Raw genomic sequence first — 24,826 nt, 5'->3', positions numbered from 1 at the left:
CACACAGTGGCCAACCAGATGCCTGTGGGAAGCCCAAAAACAGGACACAAGTGCAACAGCATCCTGCCCACCTGTGATTCCCAGCGACTGGTATTCAGAGGCCTAATGCCTCTGGCAGTGGAGGTACAACACAGCCATTGTGGCTAGTAGCTACTGATAGCCTTGAAGGAACCTTGAGAATCAGGCACCCAATCCTTATGCCCTACCAAGGGCTGGTGAGAGAGGAGAATCACAGCCTACTGCCTGCTTGTAGTCTTTCCCTCTGTACCTGGCCTGCCTTGGCACTAGTACCTGGCTGGGCAGTTGTGATGGGCGGGGGGCTACTACCCTACCCTATCCTGAAGACCTCTTTTCTCATGGGCCAATGAGCTTCACCTGGCTTGGAGCCAGCATTTAAAATTTTCACAATGCCCTGGAGCAACACTAAATCAGGAATGCTCCAGGGCATTGTGGGAAACTACTCAATGGAACATCCTTCCGCTGTTCACTAGAGCCTGCAACCCACCACAGGGTAAGTCCACCAAGTCTCATGATCTTCTCATGAGGATCCCTCCCCATCAATCCTAGAGCCATTGTTAGAAAGCTATGATTAGTGGTGTTCTGAGTATTTTTATTCCTAGACTAAGATACACCCTTGTGTGTGTGGGGGGGACGGGACTGAAAGTGTGAAGCTGCTCTAAGACAAAGACAGATGACTCATTTGTTTACTCTTCTTATCCTCAGCTCAGGGGCAAGCAGGCTGACAGTGGGAGGGAGGCAGCAAGCCATCACAGCATAATTGAAAGTGCTGGTGGGGCGAGAGAGAAAGCTTAAAGCAGGGTAGCTAATGTGGTGCTTTCCAGCTGTTGTTGGACTACAAGACCCATCAGCCCCAGCTAGTATGGTCCATTGCCAGGGATGAGGGGAGCTGTAGTCCAACAATATCTGGAAGGGACCATGTTGTCTAACCGTCATATAATTTATCCATATTTATCTTCAAGACAGATAATCAATATAAGGCATAGTGCAGATTAAGAGAAATATGATGAAGAAGATGAAGAAGATGATGATGATGATGAGTAGTAGTAGTAGTAGTAGTAGTAGTAGTATACTATCCTTCATCCAAAGATCCACTAGCTGGATATAAACACTCTGGACTGGCTACACACTATTCCCTCTGGGCAGGTAATCTCTCTCCCTCTGAACATTCAACAAGCCATCTGAATAATTTTAGGTCAAATTGAACCCATTCTGTGTGAGGCCTTTAAACATCAAGGGCTGCACCTCAGCCACCAAGGATGCTACACCTTTTTCTTCATGCAGCGTCTAAATCCATGCCAGTCTCCTGAATTAACCTGAATTGCAATAGAAACTAAGTTTACTCGTATCACTGAACCTTGTGAATGAAAATGCTCTCCTCCCCAAGATTGGTTCAGATGCCTAGCCAACTAACAGGCTTGCAGGCTGCAACCTTGAATGACTTAGGCCTCAATCCCCTTAGGGCAGCTACAGTTTCTCCTGCCTTCCCTCTGTCTTGGTCCTCCTTTCATCGGCCTTCCACCCCTCCCCCGCACAAAATGAGCAAACACATAACATTCTGTCACATATTAATTGATTAACTAGTCAATGAGTTTTATTGCCTTAGCTGTAAATTGTCAGCATCTTCAAACACTGCTAAATGGTATCCACCAATAATCTGATGGCTAAAGCAATTTTAGGACACTTTGCAATTATTGGAAGTCCTCAGAGGAAGAAACTTCCATAACGGTGGATTGTCAGGAACACACCTCTGCAAGCTTTTAGCTATCTGAACTTGCAACTTTGTAGATGAGACCAGGCTGTTAACTGGATTTTACTCCGCTCTCTAGCAAGGTTCCTAACACAGGTTCGCATGAGAGTTTCTTCTAGACCAAGTGAAGAAAGGGAAGGATTCTGGCTGAAGGGAAAGTTGCACAGTTCAACTTAATGCAATATGTGTATGTTTTAGGCAGGGATACAACATGAACAGGATTAATCTGCAAGACAGTTGGAAGGCTATCATAAACACGTGAATATTCCAAAATCTGTATGAATTACCATGAGAGGAAGATACAAAGGACACTTTGTCTGTGACAAACTGAAATATCTGGAATGACTAAAGATCATATAATAGAGGAAGCTTTCCTATACCAGATGTTGATACTGACCACTAAAAATTGCCAGTCATGTGGAAAATATGCCCTGTTATCTCTACCATCTGTAGTGGAACTTGAAACTAATAACATTTCCAATCTCTAAGTCAATAAACTTATAATCACAGAGTTCTCCTCCCAGCCCGAATGACATGCTTTCATTCAGAAAAAAAAATAGCAAAACATTAAATTTAATGTAGCTCTTATTTTTAAATTATTGGCTGCATATGTTGAATGCAACTCAGATGCCGCTTTAAGAGAAGCAAAATGTTATTTGCCAGGAGATAACTGAATACAGATATCAGAATATGTAAAAATTGCTCAGCAGTCAATAGGTAAACTGCTTTGAGGTTTTCTACTGAGTGAGTGGTTTACAAATATTAAAAGGAGAATGTGGGTTTTTCCCCTTAAATCTCTTGATATTCTAAATTCACAGAATGAGTGTTGGAAAGGACCTGGTAAGGGGTTATCTAAAATGGGTCCTATTCATGTTACATTTATAGCACATTTAAATCACATGACTTCCCTCAAATAATCCCAGGCATTGTGGTTTACCCCTCACAGAGCAACACTTCCCAGCATCCTTCACAAATGACAGCTCCCAGGATTCTTTGAGGGAAGCTATGTGCTTTAAATCTATCATGTGGGTGTTACCTTAGAGTTGAGCGAAGCGTTGGAGGCCATCTACAGTCTCTTCCCCACCCCCCCCCTGCAGGATCTACGGCATAGGATGCAGCTACAACATCCCTGATACAGAGAGCTTTGAGTCTCTTCTTAACTAACCTTAAGTGAAGAAAAGCCCACCAGCTCCTGAACCTACCTTGTCTACTGCCAAGCAGCTCTTACCATTGAGCTGAAACGTTCAGCTGAAACTCGCTTCCCTGCAATTTCCACCCATTGGTTTTTATCCTGCCATCTGGAGCAACAGGGAACAAGTTGCTCCATCTTCAGTGTGACAGCTCTTCAAATATTTAAAGACAGCTATCATGTCTCACCTTAATATTCACTTCTTGGCAAAACTACCCAGCTCTTTTAACTGCTTCTCATAGGACTTTTTTTACCAGACGCCCCACAAGCCTGGTTGCCCTTCTCTGAATATGCTCCAGTTTGTCAATGTCATTTCTTAAAATAGGTAGCGGTGGGATTCAGGCTCATTGACTCAAGAAGCAATAGTGAAGAGCAAGCAAGTAAACACATATTCTTGCCAGGGGCCATGCTGTGGGTGACCTAAATCAGGACGTGCCTGTTCATGTGTCTGGTTGCTACAAGCCAATGTCAATTTGGGAGCGCTGAAATCATCAGCATTGCCACCATAATGACATCTATTACTCACCCTTTACCAGCAGGTCCCAGGGCACGCTACAACAATTTAGAATTAAAAAGTTAAAACGGATTACAACTCCAGGAATAGGATGGGCCCTGAAAACACCCTGAAATGCATTCTGGGGAGTGGGGAGAAGACATTGCTCTCACATCACCAAGACTTGCTTCAACTCAGCTTTGGCATACAGTGGTACCTCGGGTTAAGTACTTCATCCGTTCCGGAGGTCTGTTCTTAACCTGAAACTGTTCTTAACCTGTAGCACCACTTTAGTTAATGGGGCCTCCTGCTGCTGCCACTCCGCCGGAGCATGATTTCTGTTCTTATCCTGAAGCAAAGTTCTTAACCCGAGATACTATTTCTGGGTTAGCGGAGTCTGTAACCTGAAGCGTATGTAACCTGAAGCGTATGTAACCTGAGGTACCACTGTATTTTTCAGTGCATGGCAAGCAGCAACATGGATGTTTGCCGAAAGACACACAAAGGTGGTTTAATAAGCTTGAAGCACCTACAATGGATAATTGACTTAGAATACAAAAAAGGGAGGTGTGAGGAGGTCAGGGAAACAAGCAAATGAAAGATAAGTTATGGGAAGGTTCGATCTGTTTTTCCTTCTTTTTTCTTTTTTTCTTTTGTTTTTAATTGTTTTTATTTTTCTGTTTTTTATTGTGATGTATTGGTTTTGTTATTGTTATTGTTTAATTTGGTGTTTTTTCTTTTGTCTTTTTGTAAACTTAAAACTTTAATAAATACTATTTAAAAAAACCCACAAAGCATACAATGCAATTTTAAAAATTGAGGATAAAAACAAAAACTAAACTTAAGCAACAAGAGTCCTGAAAGAGCTCTGTGTATGTGAAGGACTTTGGCCTTGCTGAACCAATCTACTTAAGGAATAAACTTCTCAACTTCTTCAGACAAAAATGGTGAAGTTGGGGCTGAGGAGAAGTGGCGCAGAATGTATTCCACTTCAGCTATGAATGTATTATCCTACTCCCTTTTAAAAACATTGCTAGCCTGATGAGCAGCCTTTATCCATCAAAATTCCTCAGATGTTTTGTCTGGGGGCTGGGGGACGCCCACCCCCACATTCACTTTGAATTTTTGTCTGGGCGGAATTTTGATAGTGACTCTAAATTCAATCTTTTCATTTCTTCCTATGTAAATGTACACTGGAAGTCCAAAGTTTGCATGCTTGCATTGGTACATGTTGGCTGGCTGCAAAACAACACCACCACACTATTTTATAATCTCTTTTTTATGAAGATCAACTTAGCAACAATTTCTTCATGTGACTCACAGAAGGCAGGATGCCTAATTAATTACCCAACTCAGCCCCATTTATTAAGTAGATGTATAGGAAGCTGTTGTTTTTTAAAGTCTCTTGACATTTACAAATGCCTCTCAAAATTGAAAAAGAATATCTAGTTATGTTTCCCACAGTGTTGGAGGACATCATGGACTTTGGATGTCAATTGCAATATATAGCCTATTAACTGTGTTAGCTCACTAAAGACCATACCAAAAGTTATTTGTAGGACTTTTCTTTCTCTCTGTGTGGTTCTCTAACAATATTTTTCATTAAAAATGAGTGTTTTAAACAGTTGGACATGTTTTGTGATGCAAGAAACCTTTCACTATTCACCCAGTTCCCCCCACATTTGCAAAGAAATTTAGTTTGCATGCTTGGGAGGTGGTTTTCTGTAGAAACTCTCCATGATCATGTGGCTCCTTCTCATAGTCTGAAGGGTTTCAACACCTGCACCAATTGTCCATGAGGCCATCCAGCACTGGTCTAGGAATTCCCCAAAGGATGGTACAGATGCAGCAGTCATAGAATCATAGAATCATAGAGTTGGAAGAGACCACAAGGGCCATCGAGTCCAACCCCCTGCCAAGCAGGAAACACCATCAGAGCACTCCTGACATATGGTTGTCAAGCCTCTGCTTAAAGACCTCCAAAGAAGGAGACTCCACCACACTCCTTGGCAGCAAATTTCCAAATCTCTTTAAAAAATCAGAAGCCAGATAAGGGAATGTGCACCAGCTTCTCTAGCTCCCATCACCCCAGCCAGCATGAGCAAAGGTCAGGGATGATGGGATCTTCTAGAGTCTAAACAACATCTGGAGGGCCACAGGTTAGTCATCCTAGACTTAGCTTATTTTACTCTAATTGTCTTGCAAACTTACCCGTGAGCTACAATCAGTGAGTTTCCTTTCCAGCTTAATTAGTAATCTTGTTGTATTGTTATGCTGCATTTTGTTGCCTGTATTTTTAATTCGATTTCAAATAGAATCCTGTGCAATTTCCACGCAGCTGCTGGAATCTAATTTATTTACAGCTGCCCTCTGAGAACTTGTTCTTCGCTCATGCTGAGGTTTCATTTAACCTTGATCTTGGAAGAGCAAGACTCTTCTATTCCCATTTGTAACTGCCACTCACTAATGTGCATGGGAGGTAATTGACCTAGGATACCCTTTATTCATAGGCTTAATGGCAGAAAATTGGGAGCCAGACAGCAACATCTTGCTTTTTGCACCTCCCTACAGATATATCTCGAGACCCTCACTAACACCCCCCACATTCAACACTAGTAGCTACGTTAAAATTTAATTACAATATGGCTTGCCAGCAAATCCTTTTAGGCTAAAACAGCATTGCAATAAGGCTAATGTATTATGCTATGAATGAGCAGATTGCATCAGTGTGCTCAATAAACATTTTTGTAAGCATCAGAGACCAATCTTCAGAAAACCAGAGCATCTGCAGAATTTATGGCCCACTGCCACTGCTCAGCACATTTCCAGCAAGCCCCCACAAAGCGACACCAATAACAAGGTCCAGGCAGATGAGATGAACGCGCAGAGGCTTATTGCTTTCGTTTGTTAAAACGACAACCAATGTTATCCTCAAAGTCATCAAAGGCTACAGTTCTGAAGCGACTTGCAAGCCCCTAAATCAAGGTGATGCATGAATCTGAAAACATATGCATGGCTGAGGCATCAGGGGCAGTTTACAAGGCTATTTTTATGGGATAGTTATGGGGTAAAGTCATCACTAGGTTACTTTTCATTTTTAATGATGGAAACCAGTCCTGGAAATGCTTGTTACCCACCTCCAACAAAGCTCAAGATGGCACAGTAATCATCACCACTAGGCTGAATCTACATTTTGGAGCTTCTTCCACTTGCACCCTCAATACAACTGGAGTATGAGCTACGATCAGTCTCTGTGCTATAAACGTCACTTGCAGTGGCTTCATTACATCACCACCCAAGTTAAAACAATGGTCATGCAAATCATATTTTGACAGCAAGTCCATGGGTACACAGCTGCCAATAGATGATTTGGCTTTCCTGATTTTCTGTGTCACAGTTGAGAAATCTTTGTTACTCTGAAGGCCTAATAGGCAAACTTCTAGGAGCTGCAGGCCAATTGTGGGTTGTGTCAGAGCCAAAAGTGGACAAAGCAATGGACATGACTCTTAATGTACAGTAGAGTACACTGAACCCATACATTGTGGTACTATTCTTCCCCCGCCCCTGACGATACACTTGATTTGGCTTCCTCCAACCTGACTAGCAAGTGGCATTAGCAGAGTCCAAGGACACATTACAGATAAGTCGAAACACTCAAGGGCAATATGAAGCTAAGCTGGTGAGAGGCATGGCCTGGTAAGGGGTGCAGCCTGAAGCCAGAGTCCTACCAGATCTCTGGACCTGAGAATGAATGCTCAAAACAGGAATGAAATGACACAATGACCTCCTACTTATTGGGAAACCTCCCTGGTTTGCCTAACCTAATTTGAAGGGAGAACTCTACATCAAAATTTGCTGTAAGGCATTGGTGGACCTCTTTCTTGAAAAGTCCTCTTTCTACCTTCAAGGAGAGTCTCCTTCGAGTGCTGATTTTATTCAAGAAGCTTCTTGTTAGCTCCCCCCTTTGTATTTGCTCATTAGTCTATTTCCAGTTGCAGACAGTCACTATCTGCCTTGCATTACAACCCTTTCATCAGTTCTGAACACTTGCCAGGCCCTAATTGTTTCACTCTGTTGATCTGCTTGAAGATGCCAGTTCCGCTTTTTGTTGCTTCTGCAAACTTGTCAGATCTCCTGTCCCACCTGGTACACAAAAGATCCCCAACAAGAAAGGGAAAGCCAGGAAGCTTCATGTCTCCTTTGTCAGGCAGGTATCTGCCAGCAAGAACACCCCTCTTTGCCTGCCCAACATGCAAACCTTGGAGCAGTCTGCTAGTCTTATGAGATTAAATTGTAGGGCAAATCAGTCAACTCATTGACATACAGCCAGCCCACAGGCCTGATGTTATACCAACTTGCTGCTCACAATGGCTTCTAGCACTAAGGTCTGAGTTATAAGGTTATAAGGTCCATAGCCAAAGCAGCATAAGAATCAAGGAGATCAGTAGGGTGTGTGGGCAATGGGAAGGGAGTAAGAAAAGGCAAGATAGTAAGGACTCTGGGGGCAAGATACAACGCATGAACTAATCTCTTGAAAGGCAGGACACTGTGCTGCTGCTTCTTCTGTGGCACAATGGCTCAGTGCTTCTGACTGTTAATCAGAAGGTTGGTGGTTCGAGCCCACCCAGGGATGGCTGTGGCAGGATTCCTGCCTTAATTCTCCTCCTCCTCCTCCTCCTCCTCCTCCTCCTCCTCCTCCTCCTCCTCTTCCGTCTTCACTGTACATGTGTGTTTGTATGTCAGCTGAGAGAGGTGCAATCTCTGGAACAATTCTGAATGTATTAACCATTTATCTAGCATAACTGCCTTCTCCTTTCCCCAGAACCATCTCTAATTTTATGTTTGTCTTCCCTCAAAGGCTTAGAGGGAAGGCAGAGGCAAAATTTAAAAAAGATTAACAGAGCAAAGGTTTCATAATGGGTGCTTCCTAGTTTCACAAACAAACTGACAGATGACCATACTGGCAAAGTGGATGCTGGTTCAAGCTACCATCCTTGTGTACTGCTGCTTCTGCCTGATTCAGAATCTGGGGAAGGTGGATGAAATGCTCAGCTTCTGTAGGACTGAGACTCATCCTGTCTCAGGCACCCAGCTAAAGTGTGCTTTGTTAACTTTCCCCAGGTGGAGCAATCAGCGAGGGAGCACTTGTGCAGAGTGGTCCACCGCTGAAAGCTTTAACCAGTGTGCACCATGCTGGGATGCCCACCCGCTAGTTCAGTTGTGAAGCCAGACACACGAGGCAGGAGATGAAAGCACTGCAAAACCTCTTTTTTATGGTACAGCAGTCTTCATCCCAAACTGGTTTTTTAAAAAGCACTGGTCTCACAACATCGAGCTCCGTCCTGATTCCAGGTTTTTGCTGCCATTTTCTAAAATGAGGGACGAAAGCTAGGTTTGTCAGTGTTTTATCAACCTCGTGGGATCCATGATCACAGATAACCAAAACTCATTATCACACTCACTCACATACTCAGTCATCTCCCCCGTCCCCAGCAATTAGGCTTGAAGATTGCTCACTCACACAAACCATGCGGCAGTTAGGCCAACGAGAAGCTGTTTTCAAGTCGAATTGCCGCAGGAGGTGGACAGCACAGGACAAGAAGGATGCATATCCAGTGAGAAGAACCCTGCAGACCCCTACTTCTGTCATAGCTTCTGTAGTTCAACCTGGGCCCAATGCAGGGAATCTAGAGCAGGAGTATCTCAAGGAGATGGCTGTCAAGCTCTGCTTGAAGTCCTCCAGGGAGCCCACGACCCCTCTAGGCAATTGGCTCTATTGTCAAGCCGCTCTTACCCGTAAGGCATTTCTCCCTAGTTTCCCCTTGAAATGTACCCACCTGCAGCTACATCCTGACAGATCTATTCCTGTCCTCTGAAGCAGCAGAGAACAAGTCTTTGCCTTCCTTGGTCACATGGTGTGGAATGTGTTCTGCTTGGAAAGAGCGGCATCTGCATCTGCTCTTTCCATGCAACTGAAATGATCATCTTGGGGTCAAAACCTCCCCCGTGCTGCTTTTCAATTATTATGACCTCCGAAAGGTACTACTTAGAAGATTCGGCTCACATGTAATTTACACACATCTGGAAGAGGGTTCCATTCTGCAGCTCTCTCCTCACCGCCCCCCCCCCGCTTTCTTCTTTTGACATGGTTTTGTTTTCCACAGGGGAAGGTGCTTATTTTCTCCCTTCAACTAGCAATGATGATAATAGGAAACTGAAATGTAAAATGAAAACCATGTGCATGTAATAGGTAATGTATGAGCCTTCAGCTACCAGGAAGTCATATTTCAAATGACATGAAAGGGAGAAATTGATAGTCGGATGTCTTCTCATTAGAGTCAGTTGCTCATTTTCATCCTCAAGGTTTTCCTTTTTTTAAAAAAATATATATATTATAGGCAACACCCTTGTCAGTCCTTTGTCTGTTTAATTAAAATGTCCCTTTTCCCATACACAAAACAAAATTTCAGATTCAAAACCATTATTTTGAACTGAAACTGATTTAGCATTTTCTGTAAAGCTCATTAGAATTACTTTGTACTGAAATGTCCTGCTTTATGTTGTTTTAGTTATGACCATCTAATCTATAGCAGCCTTGCTAAAATCAGTTTTCCAGGAAAATTAAATCTTTACAACAAAAACAGAGAAACCTAAGAACTAGCAGAGCTGAAATTCAGGTACTGTGGTCTATTCAGACAGCAGGTGTTTGGCTAAAGCTGTAGTGCTAACTCTGGGGCAATTTTCAGATTTCACACATTAATGTGTGTAACAGTACCCCAGAGTTTCACCCTATTTTTTTTTAAGGCAAAGACAGGGGGAAATTAAGGGGGCTTCTAGACAGTTGCTATATTTTGGTGGGATTCAGTCACATGCCAGCAAATTGCACCATCATAATTGGTCTTGCAGAACAAACCCAAACAAAGGCTTAAAAAAATTGTTTGGGGGAAGAGCAGAAAGTATAGGGTATGGTAATACTGGAAGGGGGGGGATATGAACAACAGTTACCCAAATCAAATAGGAACCACTGTATTCGAGTATTGTGTGGGGCAGGCTGTGTTGCATTTTGAGACATGCACCCCTGTGAAATATTCATGCGACCCCTAATCATAGCTGTTTCTTCACCAAAGCAATTGGCTTTTGGCCACATCAAAATCCCCATGTGCTGCTTCTCAAAAAAATAAAAACAAAATAAAAGTTAGAAAGATCTACATCACAGCAAACTAATTTCAAAGTACGTGATCCGTTGTTTTTCTTTTATTTCAAACTCCTTATTTCAATCCCCCAGGGGAAGCATGAACTCAGTAACATTTGACTTCCATCTGAGCTTTGAGCCGCCGAAAAGCAAAAAAAGGAAGCAAACATTTGTATACAGAGGCAAGGCCAGAATGTTAAACACAAATCATAGGAACATGCCCCAGAGCACATATCCTACTTGGAGGATTAAGATAATGTAGCTACTGCAGTCCTGTTTTAAACCTGATGCGGAACATCTGCTCCTGCTTTGCTTTTAATCATTTGTGTTTTTCTTGCCTGAATCTGCCATGGGGAGATGGGCAGAGAGGCATGAGTGGACAGAAATGGCAGGCGAGATTGCCCCATTGCTGGGAGCACAGAATCCCTGCCATGCTCAGCTGAACATTCAGAAAGACAGCCAGCAGACGGCAAGTTCAAGCACGGAAAAAGGAGACGCTTGCTTCCCATTTGGTATTAACCCTTCCTTCGGCTACCACTGCATTTTACGAGCTGCAAGTCACCAGTTTAGTTCCCTGTCATTTGTTTAGAGTCTCCATCTGGACCAGATGCCCCACAACGCTCAGGGAGAAAAGGGGGAAAGAAGGAAAAGTACAGGTGCTGTAGCAAGGACAGCTAAATATGAATATTTTGTGGTTGCAATTCCTGCGCAAAACAAGAAAAAAGTATTGTGGTACGTTAAAGGCTAACAAACAGGGATGTTGGAGAATTCCATCAGAAACGGAAATGGGATCAGAACTTGCCACAATTCATATGTTTGCCCAAGGTCAGGAACAGAAATCACACAAGCAAATATGGAGTTCTTTTAGTCAGCAAACATTACATAAATAATTACATTATTTTCAACACTACTTTTGATGTTTCCCTTTCACTAAAATACATTTAAATTAATTACGTAATAAATTACATGATTGAGTTTGTTTAGGTCACAGCAGATAGCAAGATCAATAACATAGGTTTTAGCAGAAGCTGAACTGTAGTGCAACAGAAACAGCACTGATTGTGGCAGCGTCAGGGTGGGATGAAAACTGCTGCCTCCTTACATTCATACTAACAAACATAGTAATGCATTGGCTTTTGTAGAGTCCACTTCTTCCACTGCAGTGCCAGACTAAACATTCACTTAATATGCAGTATATAGCCACACATATTGTTTTTTCTTTAAATGATTACAGGTGCTAGGGAGCCTGATTCCCGCTGAGAAGGCCGTGCTTCTGTGAGGGAGGCTTAGCTCTTCACTCTCCCCATCATGACCAGCAGATCTGTAATTATCTAAAGAAAAACAAGAAATGTAGCGGCATGCTATGTAATTAAGCAAACACAAGCAATTTTCTAGTTGGCAGGTATATATACATGGGAATGCAGAGAGAGAAAAGTCCCAGGTTCAAGCCCCAGCATCTCCAGATGGGGCTGGGAATGCTCAGAAACCTTGGAGAGCCGCTGCCAGTCTGTGTTGGCCATCATGAGTGACATGGACCAATGCTTTGATTCAGTACAAGGCAGCTTTCTATGTCCCAACAGTCTAAATTCAATTAAAGTGCAAATGTACAAAAAATAAGCACAGTGGCTATTCGTAAGAGCAGTGGTGGGTGGTAATCGCCCTAGATGTGCTTAAGCTACTAGTCCTTAGTGTGCCCTCTTGCCAGGAACCAGCAACGAAAGCTAGATTCTGACCCTGAAAATCTGTGGCTCATGTAAGGGGAGGGCAGAAGCCTCTGTGTCAACCCATTTCTGTTCGCTCATATTGTGACGTTAACATATGAGAGTGCTGGAGGTGAAATAGTTAAACAGGTTACCCAATCAGGACCCAGGGGGGTGGAGTCAGAGGGACTATAAAACCAGCTCTGGGAGGGGTGAAAGGAGGAGTTTGTTGGGAGGTTGGTTGGAGTGGGAGTGAATGGGGATAGAGTCTGTGGGTAAGGTGAGTTAGTGTAGCAAAATAAGCTGAGTCAGGAACAGTTAGGAGCTAGGAAGACAAGTCAATATCTGACAGGTGGTTTAGTGAGTCAGAGCAGGTAGTGGAAGCTATAGGTCTGGATAGGCACCCCATGACTGTAATTGACCGTTACCGTTTATGAAACCACACGATTGTTAAACTGCAATAAATAAACAGAAGTTTATGTTCCAATTTAACCCTGACTGGACTCAGTATTGTACCAGGTAGGGCCTGGGTGGTGGCAGCGAGAAATAAAGTGGTGGCACAGGGATCAGTAGACGGTGAAACGTCCCTTTGTGATCGCCACACATATCTTGCTCACACACCTTCAAATGCAAAGGGGCCCCTCCACATGATTGGAAACCCTGATAGGCCAGCTTCTAAAGTTCAAATGAATGCAGATGGATCAGGAAGTCAAACCTTCCACCACAATGCCACCCCCGCCAGGTCTTCATTCTGCCTGAATTGACCTCTGTAAAGGGTTATATGATGACACTACTCTACGAACTTTGAAAACATCCTCTAGGGCACCACTAAGGCAGGTGAAGGGGGGAAGGGAATAGAGACCAAACCTCTCATGTTTCAAACCTCATATTATTTATCAGGAGCATCCAGTGGCAGCTGGTACCCTTTGGGATTGGCAGGACAAAAGGCTCAGCAGTAGGTGGTGCCAGTCAATTATACGTGGAGTCAGATCCAATGGAAGGCAGAACAGATTAATTCTAGTTTTGTGCCCACCTCCCTCTATGCTCAGCTCTGCACGGGAATGCTTGGGTTAAGGAGGAGGAAGCTTGCAGGCAGTGCCACCCCCAGGACTGTCTATAAGAAGGAAGGCAGGTGGGGAAGGCCGAGGTTGATGGGGCAGCACCCCATTTGTCCTACAGGATTAGGCTCCACTGGTCAAGCAAAAGAAGATAAGAAAACAAGAAGAGTCCTGCTGGATCAGATCTAGTCCATTGCCCATCTCACAGTGGCCAGCCAGATGCATGTGGGAAACCAGGAAGCAGGACTTGGGCAGAAGAGTACTCTTCCGTCCTGTGGTTTTAAGCAACGGATATGTAGAAGCATTGATTTCTCCAGCTGTGGAGACAGAGTCTTTGGTGCTGGCAGCCACTGACAGCCCTCTCCTCTGTGGACTTGTCTGTATGAATTTGAGTGTCTATATCTGCAGCCAGGTCACCGGATCTGCACAAACCGCTTTTGTTATAAACAAGCAGGTTTATATGTTTGATGCATGCCTAGAAGCACAAATCCCTTTTCCAGGCAAATTTAAAAGCAATTACCGTGTTTGCTTACTCTGAAACAGCCTCCCCCAGTCTAAACGTTCTGGATTGCATCTCCCACAATCGTATCAGCAGAGGCGGATGGGAGCTGCAGTCTAAAACAGCTGGTGGGTACCAAGTTGGGGGAGGCTGCTCCAAAGCGAAGATTGCAAGTTCCCCAATGAAACAGACTTCTAGAGGGATGGTGGGAGAACATCCCAGGCCGAGTTAACCAAATGCCAATTTAATGCAAGGCTTCCAGGTTGTTTCTCTGGAACAATACTGCAGAGGAGATACAAGGAGGGTTCAGTTGCTAGGACTGAAACTGCCTTGGTCGCACTGGTTGATGATCTCCGGCGGGCTAGGGACAAAGGTGAGAGCTGTTTCCTAGTTCTGCTGGATCTCTCAGTGGCGTTTGATACCATCGACCATAACATCCTTCTGGACCGTCTAGAGGGGTTGGGAGCTGGGGGCACTGTTATACAGTGGTTCCGCTCCTTCCTCCTGGGCCGTGTTCAGAAAGTGGTGGTGGGGGATGAGTGTTCAGACCCCTGGGCCCTCACTTGTGGGGTGCCTCAGGGTTCCGTCCTCTCCCCCATGCTTTTCAACATCTACATGAAGCCGCTGGGAGAGATCATCAGGGGATTTGGGCTGGGTGTTCATCAGTATGCGGATGATACCCAGCTCTACCTCGCTTTCAAATCAGAACCAGTGAAGGCAGTGAAGGTCCTGTGTGAGTGCCTGGAGGCGGTTGGAGGTTGGATGGCGGCTAACAGATTGAGGTTGAATCCTGACAAGACAGAAGTACTGTTTTGGGGGGACAGGAGGCGGGCAGGTGTGGAGGATTCCCTGGTCCTGAATGGGGTAACTGCGCCCCTGAAGGACCAGGTGCGCAGCCTGGGAGTCAATTTGGACTCACAGCTGTCCATGGAGGCACAGGTCAAATCTGTATCCAGGGCAGCTGTTTACCAGCTCCATCTGGTACGCAGGCTGAGACCCTATGTGCCTGCGGACTGCCTCGCCAGAGTGGTGCATGCTCTGGTTATCTCCCGCTTGGATTACTGCAATGTGCTCTACGTGGAGCTACCTTTGAAGGTGACCCGGAAACTACAACTAATCCAGAACGCGGCAGCTAGACTGGTGACTGGGAGCGGCCGCAGAGACCACATAACACCGGTCTTGAAAGACCTACATTGGCTCCCAGTACGTTTCCGAGCACAATTCAAAGTGTTGGTGCTGACCTTTAAAGCCCTAAATGGCCTTGGTCCAGTATATCTGAAGGAGCGTCTCCACCCCTATCGTTCTACCCGGACACTGAGGTCCAGTACCGAGGGCCTTCTGGCAGTTCCCTCACTGCGAGAAGCCAAGTTACAGGGAACCAGGCAGAGGGCCTTCTCGGTAGTGGCGCCTTCCCTGTGGAACACCCTCCCACCAGATGTCAAAGAGAACAACAACTACCAGGCTTTTAGAAGACATCTGAAGGCAGCCCTGTTTCGGGAAGCTTTTAATGTTTGATGTATTATAGTATTTTAATATTCTTTTGGAAGCCGCCCAGAGTGGCTGGGGAAGCCCAGCCAGATGGGCGGGGTATAAATAATAAATTATTATTATTATTATTATTATTATTATTATTATTATTATTATGTTGGTCAGTAGGACCAAAATGCGGCCAAAGGAGCCAGTATTAATTGCAAAGAAAACTGTTTTTCAGTGGCTGACTGAGGAATGAGTTACTAACCAATTTGGCATGTACAGCTGACCAGTGCAAATACCTGCCCCTTCATCTGAGGACACAACACCTACTATACAGGATCAAACCAACAATCCTACCAGCAGACTTTAGGGGCAGCACATTGTCTTGGCCTGTCTCTTGCATCAAATATCCCCAACTCTCCCCAGTGCTGAATGTTACAGTTTTACATCCATGCCATACATCAACCACACGGCTTCCCCCAAATAATTCTGTGAAGTGTAGTTTGTTAAGGACTGCTGAGTATTGTGACCCTATGAGGGATAAACAAATTCTTAGGGAAATCCATGTTCTTTAGATGTATGGTGTGGATGTGACCACAGAAGACGGGGGGGGGGGGGGGGAGAGACCTAGAGCTTCATTAGTTATCAGTGCCCAGCCCCTTGTTATTAAGATTTGATCAGAGTTAGAAAACTACAGAGCTACCTAATCTGAGCATTACCCAGGCAGGTTTAATCAGGACCAAACCAATTAATTACATGCAAAAGTTCCAGGTTCTTATATCAATTTACATGGCCCCTATACATTAAGGACCACCTGATTCCTTATATTCTTGTCCCGTCACTGGGATCTTTCGGGGAGTCTCTGTTGGTGGTCCCCCATTGTTCAAATGCATGGCTCATATTCATTGTGAGCTGTGCATTCAGCATTGCAGAACTCCCTCCCAGCTGAGATCAGACAGGCCTCCTCCCTGTTGAGCTTCAGGCACCTAATGAAGACCTTTCTATTTCAGTAGGCATTTTAAGTAAGTTTCTGTGTTTATTATTAATTTTAATTGATGTTAACCTGCATGTGTGGTTTGTTTTTTTGTTTTGTTATCTTAATGTGTATCACTTAGAAACTTTGGTGTCCAGCAGTATATAAACGACTGGAATACACTGAAAATAAAATCCTTGTTACCAATGTTCTCTAGGCAAACCTCTCTTTTATGCAACTGCCAGAATTGCTCCCTCTGATATTGAACCAAAATCTACCCTAAGATTTTTGATGGGGGGAGGGAGGGAAGTGAGAAGGCTGTGGGCTAAATGAGAAGGTGCCACAAGCTACAACTGATCTGCAGGCCAGCATTTTCCCATTCCTGCAATACATGTTTACTCAGAAGAAAGCCCCACTATGTTCTAATAAGCGTGCTTAGGGTTGCATCTTAAGTCTCTTCACCTTCTTTAGGTTAATATCCTTTGTATTCCTCTCTAGTTTATCTCCAGCCTTCTCAAAATGAAGCAACATGAAATGGACACGTTAGCCAGAGGAGCACAGCAACATGACCGCCACCCATTTATTCTATGCACTACACCTCTGCATATGCAAAATTTGGCAAAAGGTCCAGAGAGTTAACAAAGCATATTTATCATGAACTAGGAAGCTGCAATTAATTTGCACATTAATATTGCACATATATGTAAAATAATGTTGCTTGTACACCATTTCAATTAACATAATACAGTTGGGCACATTGCACTTATTAAAACATAAGTTACGTCATATGAGGAAACGCTGAGCCATCTTTATTTTTTCTTGTAACCTCTGCTCCCCTTGATATATAGATGGTAATTGAAAAAGTATAATGGAGTTGAACTACTAAAGAAAATTATCTGTGCCTGATCCCTTTGAATTTTCTACTGCCCTGTGTCTAAAACATTTCTCTGAAACATAACAGCAAAATCCAGTTTTCTATATTGTTTCCCAAGCATTTTTAAAACAAACAGACAAACAAACAATACTCAGAGATCACAGTTGCTAACATTGGTATTAATGCATCTCAAAGTAGCATTTCTTTCCCAATTTTATTTTTTGGCCACAGATTGTAATACCAGATTCCTCTCTGTGGTGCTCCAGGCTTAGCCAGTTACTCCCTGAAGTGTTTAAATATGCACTTAACCCAAGGATATAAAAGTCTCAGCCAATGACAGAACACTGTAGCATGGAACATCTCGTGCACGTTGCACATTAAAAATAGGCAAATGCAGGGCGATAATACTTCAAGCTGCAGATAAATGGTGAAATAATAACAATAAGTTGCCAGAGAGTGAGTTTAATGGCAGTTTATAAAGTGACTTCCACAGCATTCTGATAACATATGTTCATTAAAAAAGAAGAAGATGAAGAATCCATTGATGCACAGAAACAGATTGAAAGGCTTGGCTTAGCTAATAATGAAGCCCCCAGAGTAGTCTCTGAAGCAGCAAGTGCATAAAGTACCTTCAAGGGAAGGCTGGAGCACGATAACATGAAAGGGATGGATCACTAAGAGGCCAATAGATGATATACATAGAAAGCAAGTTAAATATTGCAAGTGCATTCTGGAACTGAGCAGGCTTTAGCTTTCAAAAGCACACAAGCTTTTGACAGCACTGAGCGACATCTGTGGTAGGGAGAGGGAGGGAAGTTGAAAATTCTGTGGGGAACATGAACCACGGAGTGACAGGTTGGGATATTTGGGGGAATTAATATTTGTGACATGCAAAAAACAACAACCACCACCCTCAAAAGACTTATTTAAAGGAATAAATGACACAAATATCTCAGAGTGAAAATCGCTTGGGTGAAGGCAGACAGGCAATCCTGCCGCTCAGTGTTGTTCTAGCACGGAACTAGTTCTCCTCTGAGGAGTGTCTCTTCAGAAGAACTGTGTCAAAATACAGAATGGAGAAGAGATCTAAAAACCTTGTTCGTACACCTGCTGAAATCAATAGCAAGATTCCCGTGGAGCTCAGTAGGTTAAGAAGCCCTGGGTGAGCTTTCTTCCTCGACACGAAAAGTCAACCATCTTTGGTCCCTGTGAAGCCTGAACTCATATGCACTCTCTCTGCCACTCGTAGACTATGGACTCATTCTCAGAAACAGCAGACAAAGTGGTAAACCTCTCCTTGGACTATATGACCTTTGACTTCAGGTGAGGGAAAACAGCGACCAGCGCCTTTAGAGCAGGAATGGGGAATCCCAGGCCGGGTGTGTGTGTGTCAACGTGGCCCTCCAGGCCTCTTCAATTGGACTGTACCCAAGCCACACCCTCTAGGCCACACCTCTCACTGGTATATGGCCCTCAAAAGCTTGCCCATTTGTGTGGCCACACCCACCACTAGTATACAGCCCTTGGAATCTTGCCATTGGTAGCTGCTGGCAAGGATGGCAGTCAAGGAAGGCAGCTCATTAAGACCTGGAGATGCCAGGGATAGAACCTCATGCAAGTCAGATGCTCTTCCACTGAGTTATGGCCCTTCTCCCTAATTTGGCCTTGGAGAGACCACCTGTGGGGCCAATGGGGTTGTGAAGAGGAAGGGGAACATAGGAATATGGCTTCAACCAGATCTGGCTATGTCCCCATTTAAGATCATAAGAAGATCCCTACTGGATAAGGTCAATTTGGGTCCCCATTCCTCTTCTCACTGTGGCCAACCAACTGCCTATGGGATGCCTACAGGAAGAACCCAAGTGCAATGACACTCTCCCCTCTTGTACTGTCTACTGTGATTGACAGCAGCTCTTCATGGTCTCAGGCTGCAGACCCACCTTTCCCATCACCTCCTGCCTGACCCTTTTGGCTGTCAGGCATTAACCCAGAGACCTTCTGGATGCAAAGTCTGTGTTCCACCACAGAGCTATGGTCCCGCCCATGGGGGAAGCTGCACAATGCTCAGGGGAAAGCCTCACTGAGGTGGAAGCATTGGTTCAGCTCACCTAAGAGCACTTTGCGGTCTATGTTGGGACACAAGAGAGTTCTATGCAGCTGGAAAGAAGAAAGTAATGCAATGCCGCTAAATGAGCAAAATTAGGTGTTAAGCGAATGAAGGTATGCCATAGAAACACACTGCATTAAAAACCAGAGCAGATTTTCCTTTAATCTCAGACGTGGAATGAATCGTTTCCAGAAGAGAGAAGAGAAAAATGAATCTGGCACTTAATGATAAAGTTAATAATTAGTTTGCTAGCAAGTCCACAACCTGTGCCAAGCTCCTGAAGAGGCACCCCCCCACAACCACATTTTTTTGGGAATTATACATTATTCCATATCTTAACCAGCCCAAAGGAGCACTTGGGTTTAAAATGGTTCCAGTTCATTGCCTATTCCATTAATTGGATCCAACTATATATTGAAATCTGTTTCATTGATCACAGTTGCCCATGAAAGGCAATTTCAACAGCACTGTCCTGGATTTACCTGAATGGTTTAAACCTGCCAGTGCTCCGCTTTGCTGCTTAGAGAAGGGTGAGTACAGGTGGAGGCATAGCTTAAACCAACATATAGTCTGGTGGAGGTTGATTTCTTTTTTTCTTTTTTTAATGCTTTTTATTAGTTTTCCTACATTTTTACAAATTGTTTCTTACTAACAAATAAGAGACACACACACAAAATTTTAAAAAAGGGAAATAATAAAAAGGAAGAACATACATCTGTCCATAAATCCATAAGTTATTAAAAGAAAACTTATGCCACCACATTCTTAATTTCAAAATACTTAGCTTTCCTGATGGATACAGTCTGCTCGCTCTTCAGAGCTCTAGGGAGGCAGGCAGCACTCCAAACATCTATTCGCTAACAGGAAGGGTGGGAAACCTTGTACAGCACAAGGGCCACCTTCCTTTCTATGCAACATTCCAGGGGCCACATGCCAGTGGCAGGTGTGGCAGGAAGCACAAGTGGGGGGAGCAGTGAATGCTAATTTAGCCTTTGTTCGGGGGGGGGCTTGTTTCTACCCACACTCACCCTGGGTCCTTATGGCAAAGGATGGGTAGGAAATCTTATAAATGAATGACTGAATGAATGGGGTCCATAGTTGTTCCACCCTTTGAATTTGCGCTACTGAAGGCCTTTCCAGACAATCTTTGCCCACTACATGTCTTCCATGCTTATGATATGGGAAAGATGACTGTATTCAGGCATTTCCTCATGGCAGCTTATGGCAAACTCAATGTTGCTCATGCATGCAAGCCCCCCCCCCCAAGTCCAAATGACACCATCCTCACCAAAATACCACCCCATTTCCATTGCCGCTGCCACCGTGAGCAGCATCAAGCCCACAAGCCCACTTGGAAGCACCAGTGGAGGGGCTGGTCCATTTTGGAAGATGGGTACTGCCCCTTGCCCATACTCAGTCTCTCTCTGGCTAGCTCCCACCTGCCTGCCTGCCTTCTTACCAGTCCTAGGGGTAGCAGTGCTTATCGGCACTTCCCACCTTAATCTTGGGGCTGCCCTTGTTGAACTCAGCAGGAAGGAGGACAGGAAAGTAGAATTAGGTGGCTCTGACATCTCCTACTGTAGTTCTCCTTGCCTTCCACCCTACCAGTCCCAAGGGGCATCAGCATGGACTTTAGTCTCATGGGCTCCTATTGGAAATTGCCTCTAAATGCAGTCAAAAGTAGGTAAATGTGTTCCCTGACTGCCTCCCACAGCAACATGGCTACCATCAGGCAGCAACTGGGTCCTCTGAAGCTTCCAACACAAACAATATTACTGCAGATGACTAGCAGAAGCTGGTGCGAAGGGCACTCCCCTCAAGTCTCCACATAAAACCAAGTCATAAACTTCCTCAACACCTCTCCTCTCCCAAATACACAAGGATGTATAAACCTGTTAGAATTCAGATGCGTCAATCGTGTTTGAGTTTTATGGAGGCTTTAAAAATCTTGGCAGCTAAGGGCAGACAAGGTGGCTAGATAGAGAATGCAAAGATGTAGAGGCTCAGAAATAACATCATGTACAAGGATGGTAAGAAACAAAAGGGTTTGTAGCAGCCCCATGAGTCGACACTAGAATCATTCCACAAGCAATTAGCAGTTTTGGCGGCTCAGGAAATGTAGGGTGGTTGAGTGCCATTTTGTGAAAGGGACCTTATTTTCTAAAAAGACACCCAACTCCTTTGGCAAGTTCTTTCAAACTGACTGATAAAAGCCATCACTAATACATACAAACATAACACACACAGAGACACTGGTTGCATGCCAGGGGTTCTCCTTTGAGGGTCAACAAATTACACATGCCACAAGGCTGTTCTGAGCCCTGATACTCCAATATAGACACAAAATCTGAACAACTGCCCTCTACACAATATGATACACCAACATCAGAAGTCCCCTCCAGGCATTCCAATCCCAGTTAATATGAATATGTGAGGAAGGAGAGTGCTGTTTCTAACCCGACAATGTTCTTATCACCTTCCAGTTTATGGAAGCTGAAAGTCTGAAGTGGAGAGCCTCCTGTACCTGTGAATTTCTTTTTTAAAAATTATTATTATTATTATTTTTAATGATCAGGAACCACGCTTCCTGAGGAATGTGTGGCTACATGCTGCCCATTAGGTGGCCACAGAAGGCTTGACGGTTGGGCTGGAAGAAGGGTAGCCTAGCCAAAGCAGCCAACTGAGAAACAAGGCTATATATGCAAGGGAAGGAGCCAATGCAAGATCACTCACTAAACATCAGCCAAAGGTAGCACTTTGATGGAAGATAACCTGGATCGTGGTCCCATGGCAAATGCAAGTACCTGCATTACCTTGCTAGTGTTGGCCTATTGCAACGACATCCGAAGATAAAGCAACCCTCCTGGACTCCAAACTTTTTGCCCACCTAAACTCCTAACATGACTCCTGATGAGTTGTGGTTCCGCTGCCACTGAACTGAACCAGTCTTGAAAATAAGAGCTAGGCGGATGTAACCCCAGCTCCATGATGTCTACGTTGCCATAACAATAAGAACCACACCGAGCGATTCACGGTTTTCATTCACTTCACTGAGCAAGTGTGCGGCTCGGTAAATATGCTTAGCCCTTGGCGTGGAAAGGATTTTTGCGCATTTATTTTTTCGTTTGCATTTTGAAGCCCTTACCATTTAGTCTTTGAATTTAAATCAAATATCACGGCAGTCAAGGCCCCAACACTCTGAATGCATGTTTAGTGAATAAATGTACTGAATAAATAGCAGCAATAATAGCACTCCCCGGAAAGGAAAACCCAGAAGGCAGGTCACACTACACAGGAAATGTGGTTATTATCCACAGTGCTTACATTGCAAAGGAGTAATTTATCTGGGCTGAAAAGCTTCCTACTCTACCCTTTTTTAAAAACAGGAAATGTCAGTGTTTCTTTTATAACTCCCAGGAGCCAAAAAGCTTCAATGATGATGTAAACTATAAGAGATAATGCCAGGCACTCTCGCTTCGATTTTAATCTCCTGGCCTTTGCACTCCATTCACAGGCATACAGGAAAGATAATTTTGACTATTTCATACCAAATCATTTTAGCGTCCACTTTCTGAAATCCAGGCAATGTTATCAAATGAACAGGTAGCTACAGTCATTATTATCATATTCCCGAATAAAGTGAAAGGGAACATAGAAAAGTCTGATCAGAAGCTGCGTGAACCTAATTGGACTTTGCTGACACTGTTCTCAAAAAGTTATTTCAGCCTCTTGCACTGCAAATCACTTGCTTCAGCAATTTCATGGCAATTTCCCCGAGACCATTTGATAGAAAATGGCCTGTGCAGTTAGCTTCAGTTACAAAATAAACTACAGTTCCTGGTAGATTTCAAGGTTCAGTCATTAGAAAGATTGAGAGTTTTAGCGTTCAAACCATTTGCTGGCCTGCTTCACACACCACGTTAAACCATAGTTTAAAACAGACTATGCTTTCATATGACCAAGCAGTGCCCCTGCAACTTTTGTACACAGGCACGCTGCTCATTTGCATTTTAAACTATGGTTTAATGTAACCTGAAAATTGGGCCACTATAAGGATCAATCTAGACATAGCACCAAACGTGACCTGTCTAGTAAGAATGGACAGATTGCACATATTTTATCTAACTTAAAGAAATGTGGTTTAGTGTCTACTGATTGTTGTAATGTACTTTCATAGAATTATAGAATTGTAGAGTTGGAAGGACCATGAACTTCATCCAGTCCAACTCCCTGCAATGCAGGAATCTTTTGCTTGAACCCATGGCCCTGAGATTAAGAGTCTCACCCTCTATCGACTGAGCCATTGATGTAACCCACCCTGGGGTCCTGTGACCCAGAAATGTAAATTTTATAAATAAACAGCAATGGTGATGAGGAGGTAGACTCACTGAAGGAGGGGAGCGCAGGGAGGGTATCTCACCCAAGAACCCAACAAAACTTGGATCCAGCACTGTTTGGTAGCAGTTGGCAGGGTGGCACTAGCAGACTGGCATTGCTCACCTGGCATTCCAACTTCAAGCACCAATGTGGGGAGATGGGATGAGGAGCTCAGTGTGGCAGGGGAGCCAATCTAAAGCTCCTGCGCCTGAACGGTGCCAAGTTCTGCACCATCTCATCCCTTCCCCTTGGTAACCAGCAGTGATGCACACTGTTGGGAAGCCAAGGGAGCGATGCCGCCCCACCTGTGCTGCCCCATTGGCTGCTATGGGCACTACTTAGTCCACAGGTAGATGAGGTCCTCCGGAGTCCTTCTGGCAGGAGGTTCCCAGGAGTTTATTCATTCAGCCCGTATGAGCCACCAGGGAAAGCCTCATCCCTTCACTTCTTTTCTAGGGAAATCAGGACATGACTTTGCGAATCAGGGCTGCTAGAGCCTTCTCGTGGAGTTTGTATTAGCTGTCTCACACGCTTGCGGGGATGTGACACATACTGCTGCAATCTTGTTACTCAACTGGACAACCTGTCCTTGATAGGCAAGAGGAAAAAACAGCGTTGGACGTCTAAGTGCACAGCCTGAGGCTCTACATGATATAATGATCCACACCTCTCCTCCTCCCTCTTGTGTTGCCCTCAGCCCTTGTTTTAGTTTAAAAGCTGTCAGAAGCCTTTCTAGTGGAACTCTATCAGTCTGTGACAGTGACATAACGCTTGCCGACAGAGTCCTCACTGCTCAGAAATGTTCCTCTCAGTTTTGTTTTGACACCGTCTCGAATGCCTCGCTGCATCCTCCTCCAGCTAGGTGGAGGCATCAGCTGCCAAGTTATTCTGCCAGGAGGGACTTTACAGTTTGCTGGTCCTATGGCTTACATCTTCTACCAAGGCCCTGACAAAAAAAGACCCAAGTTGACAAGAGCCAGTGTGGTATAGCGGTTAGAGTGTGGGACTAGGACCTGGAAGGCCAGGGTTCAAATCCCCAATCAGTCACATGAAGCTCACTGGGAAACCTTGGGTCAGTGGCTGCCTCTCAGCCTAACCTACCTCACAAGGTTGTCGTGGGGAT

At 44.3% G+C, this 24,826-nt stretch overlaps 1 protein-coding gene across 7 annotated transcripts in view; it reads right to left on the bottom strand.

Annotated features, from left to right (window-relative positions):
* The window catches only part of CHST11 (carbohydrate sulfotransferase 11), a 199,226-nt gene that overhangs the window by 2,571 nt on the left and 171,829 nt on the right, over positions 1 to 24,826 (bottom strand). The window contains exon 1 of one of the 7 annotated variants that reach the window (XM_083462232.1): positions 2,997 to 3,120. The exons of the other annotated variants lie outside the window; for them this stretch is intronic. Coding sequence (XP_083318358.1) covers positions 2,997 to 3,095 — 99 coding nt within the window. The 5' untranslated portion in view covers positions 3,096 to 3,120. Of the gene's footprint in view, positions 1 to 2,996; positions 3,121 to 24,826 lie in introns of those variants that run through there. 7 annotated transcript variants of the gene reach the window in all.

The sequence above is a fragment of the Podarcis liolepis genome (genome assembly GCF_965112155.1).
Source record: "Podarcis liolepis genome assembly, chromosome: 10".
Lineage (NCBI taxonomy): Eukaryota > Metazoa > Chordata > Lepidosauria > Squamata > Lacertidae > Podarcis > Podarcis liolepis.
The sequence above is the reverse complement of the archived record's forward strand: the minus strand, read 5'-3'. Positions and strand labels throughout refer to the sequence as shown.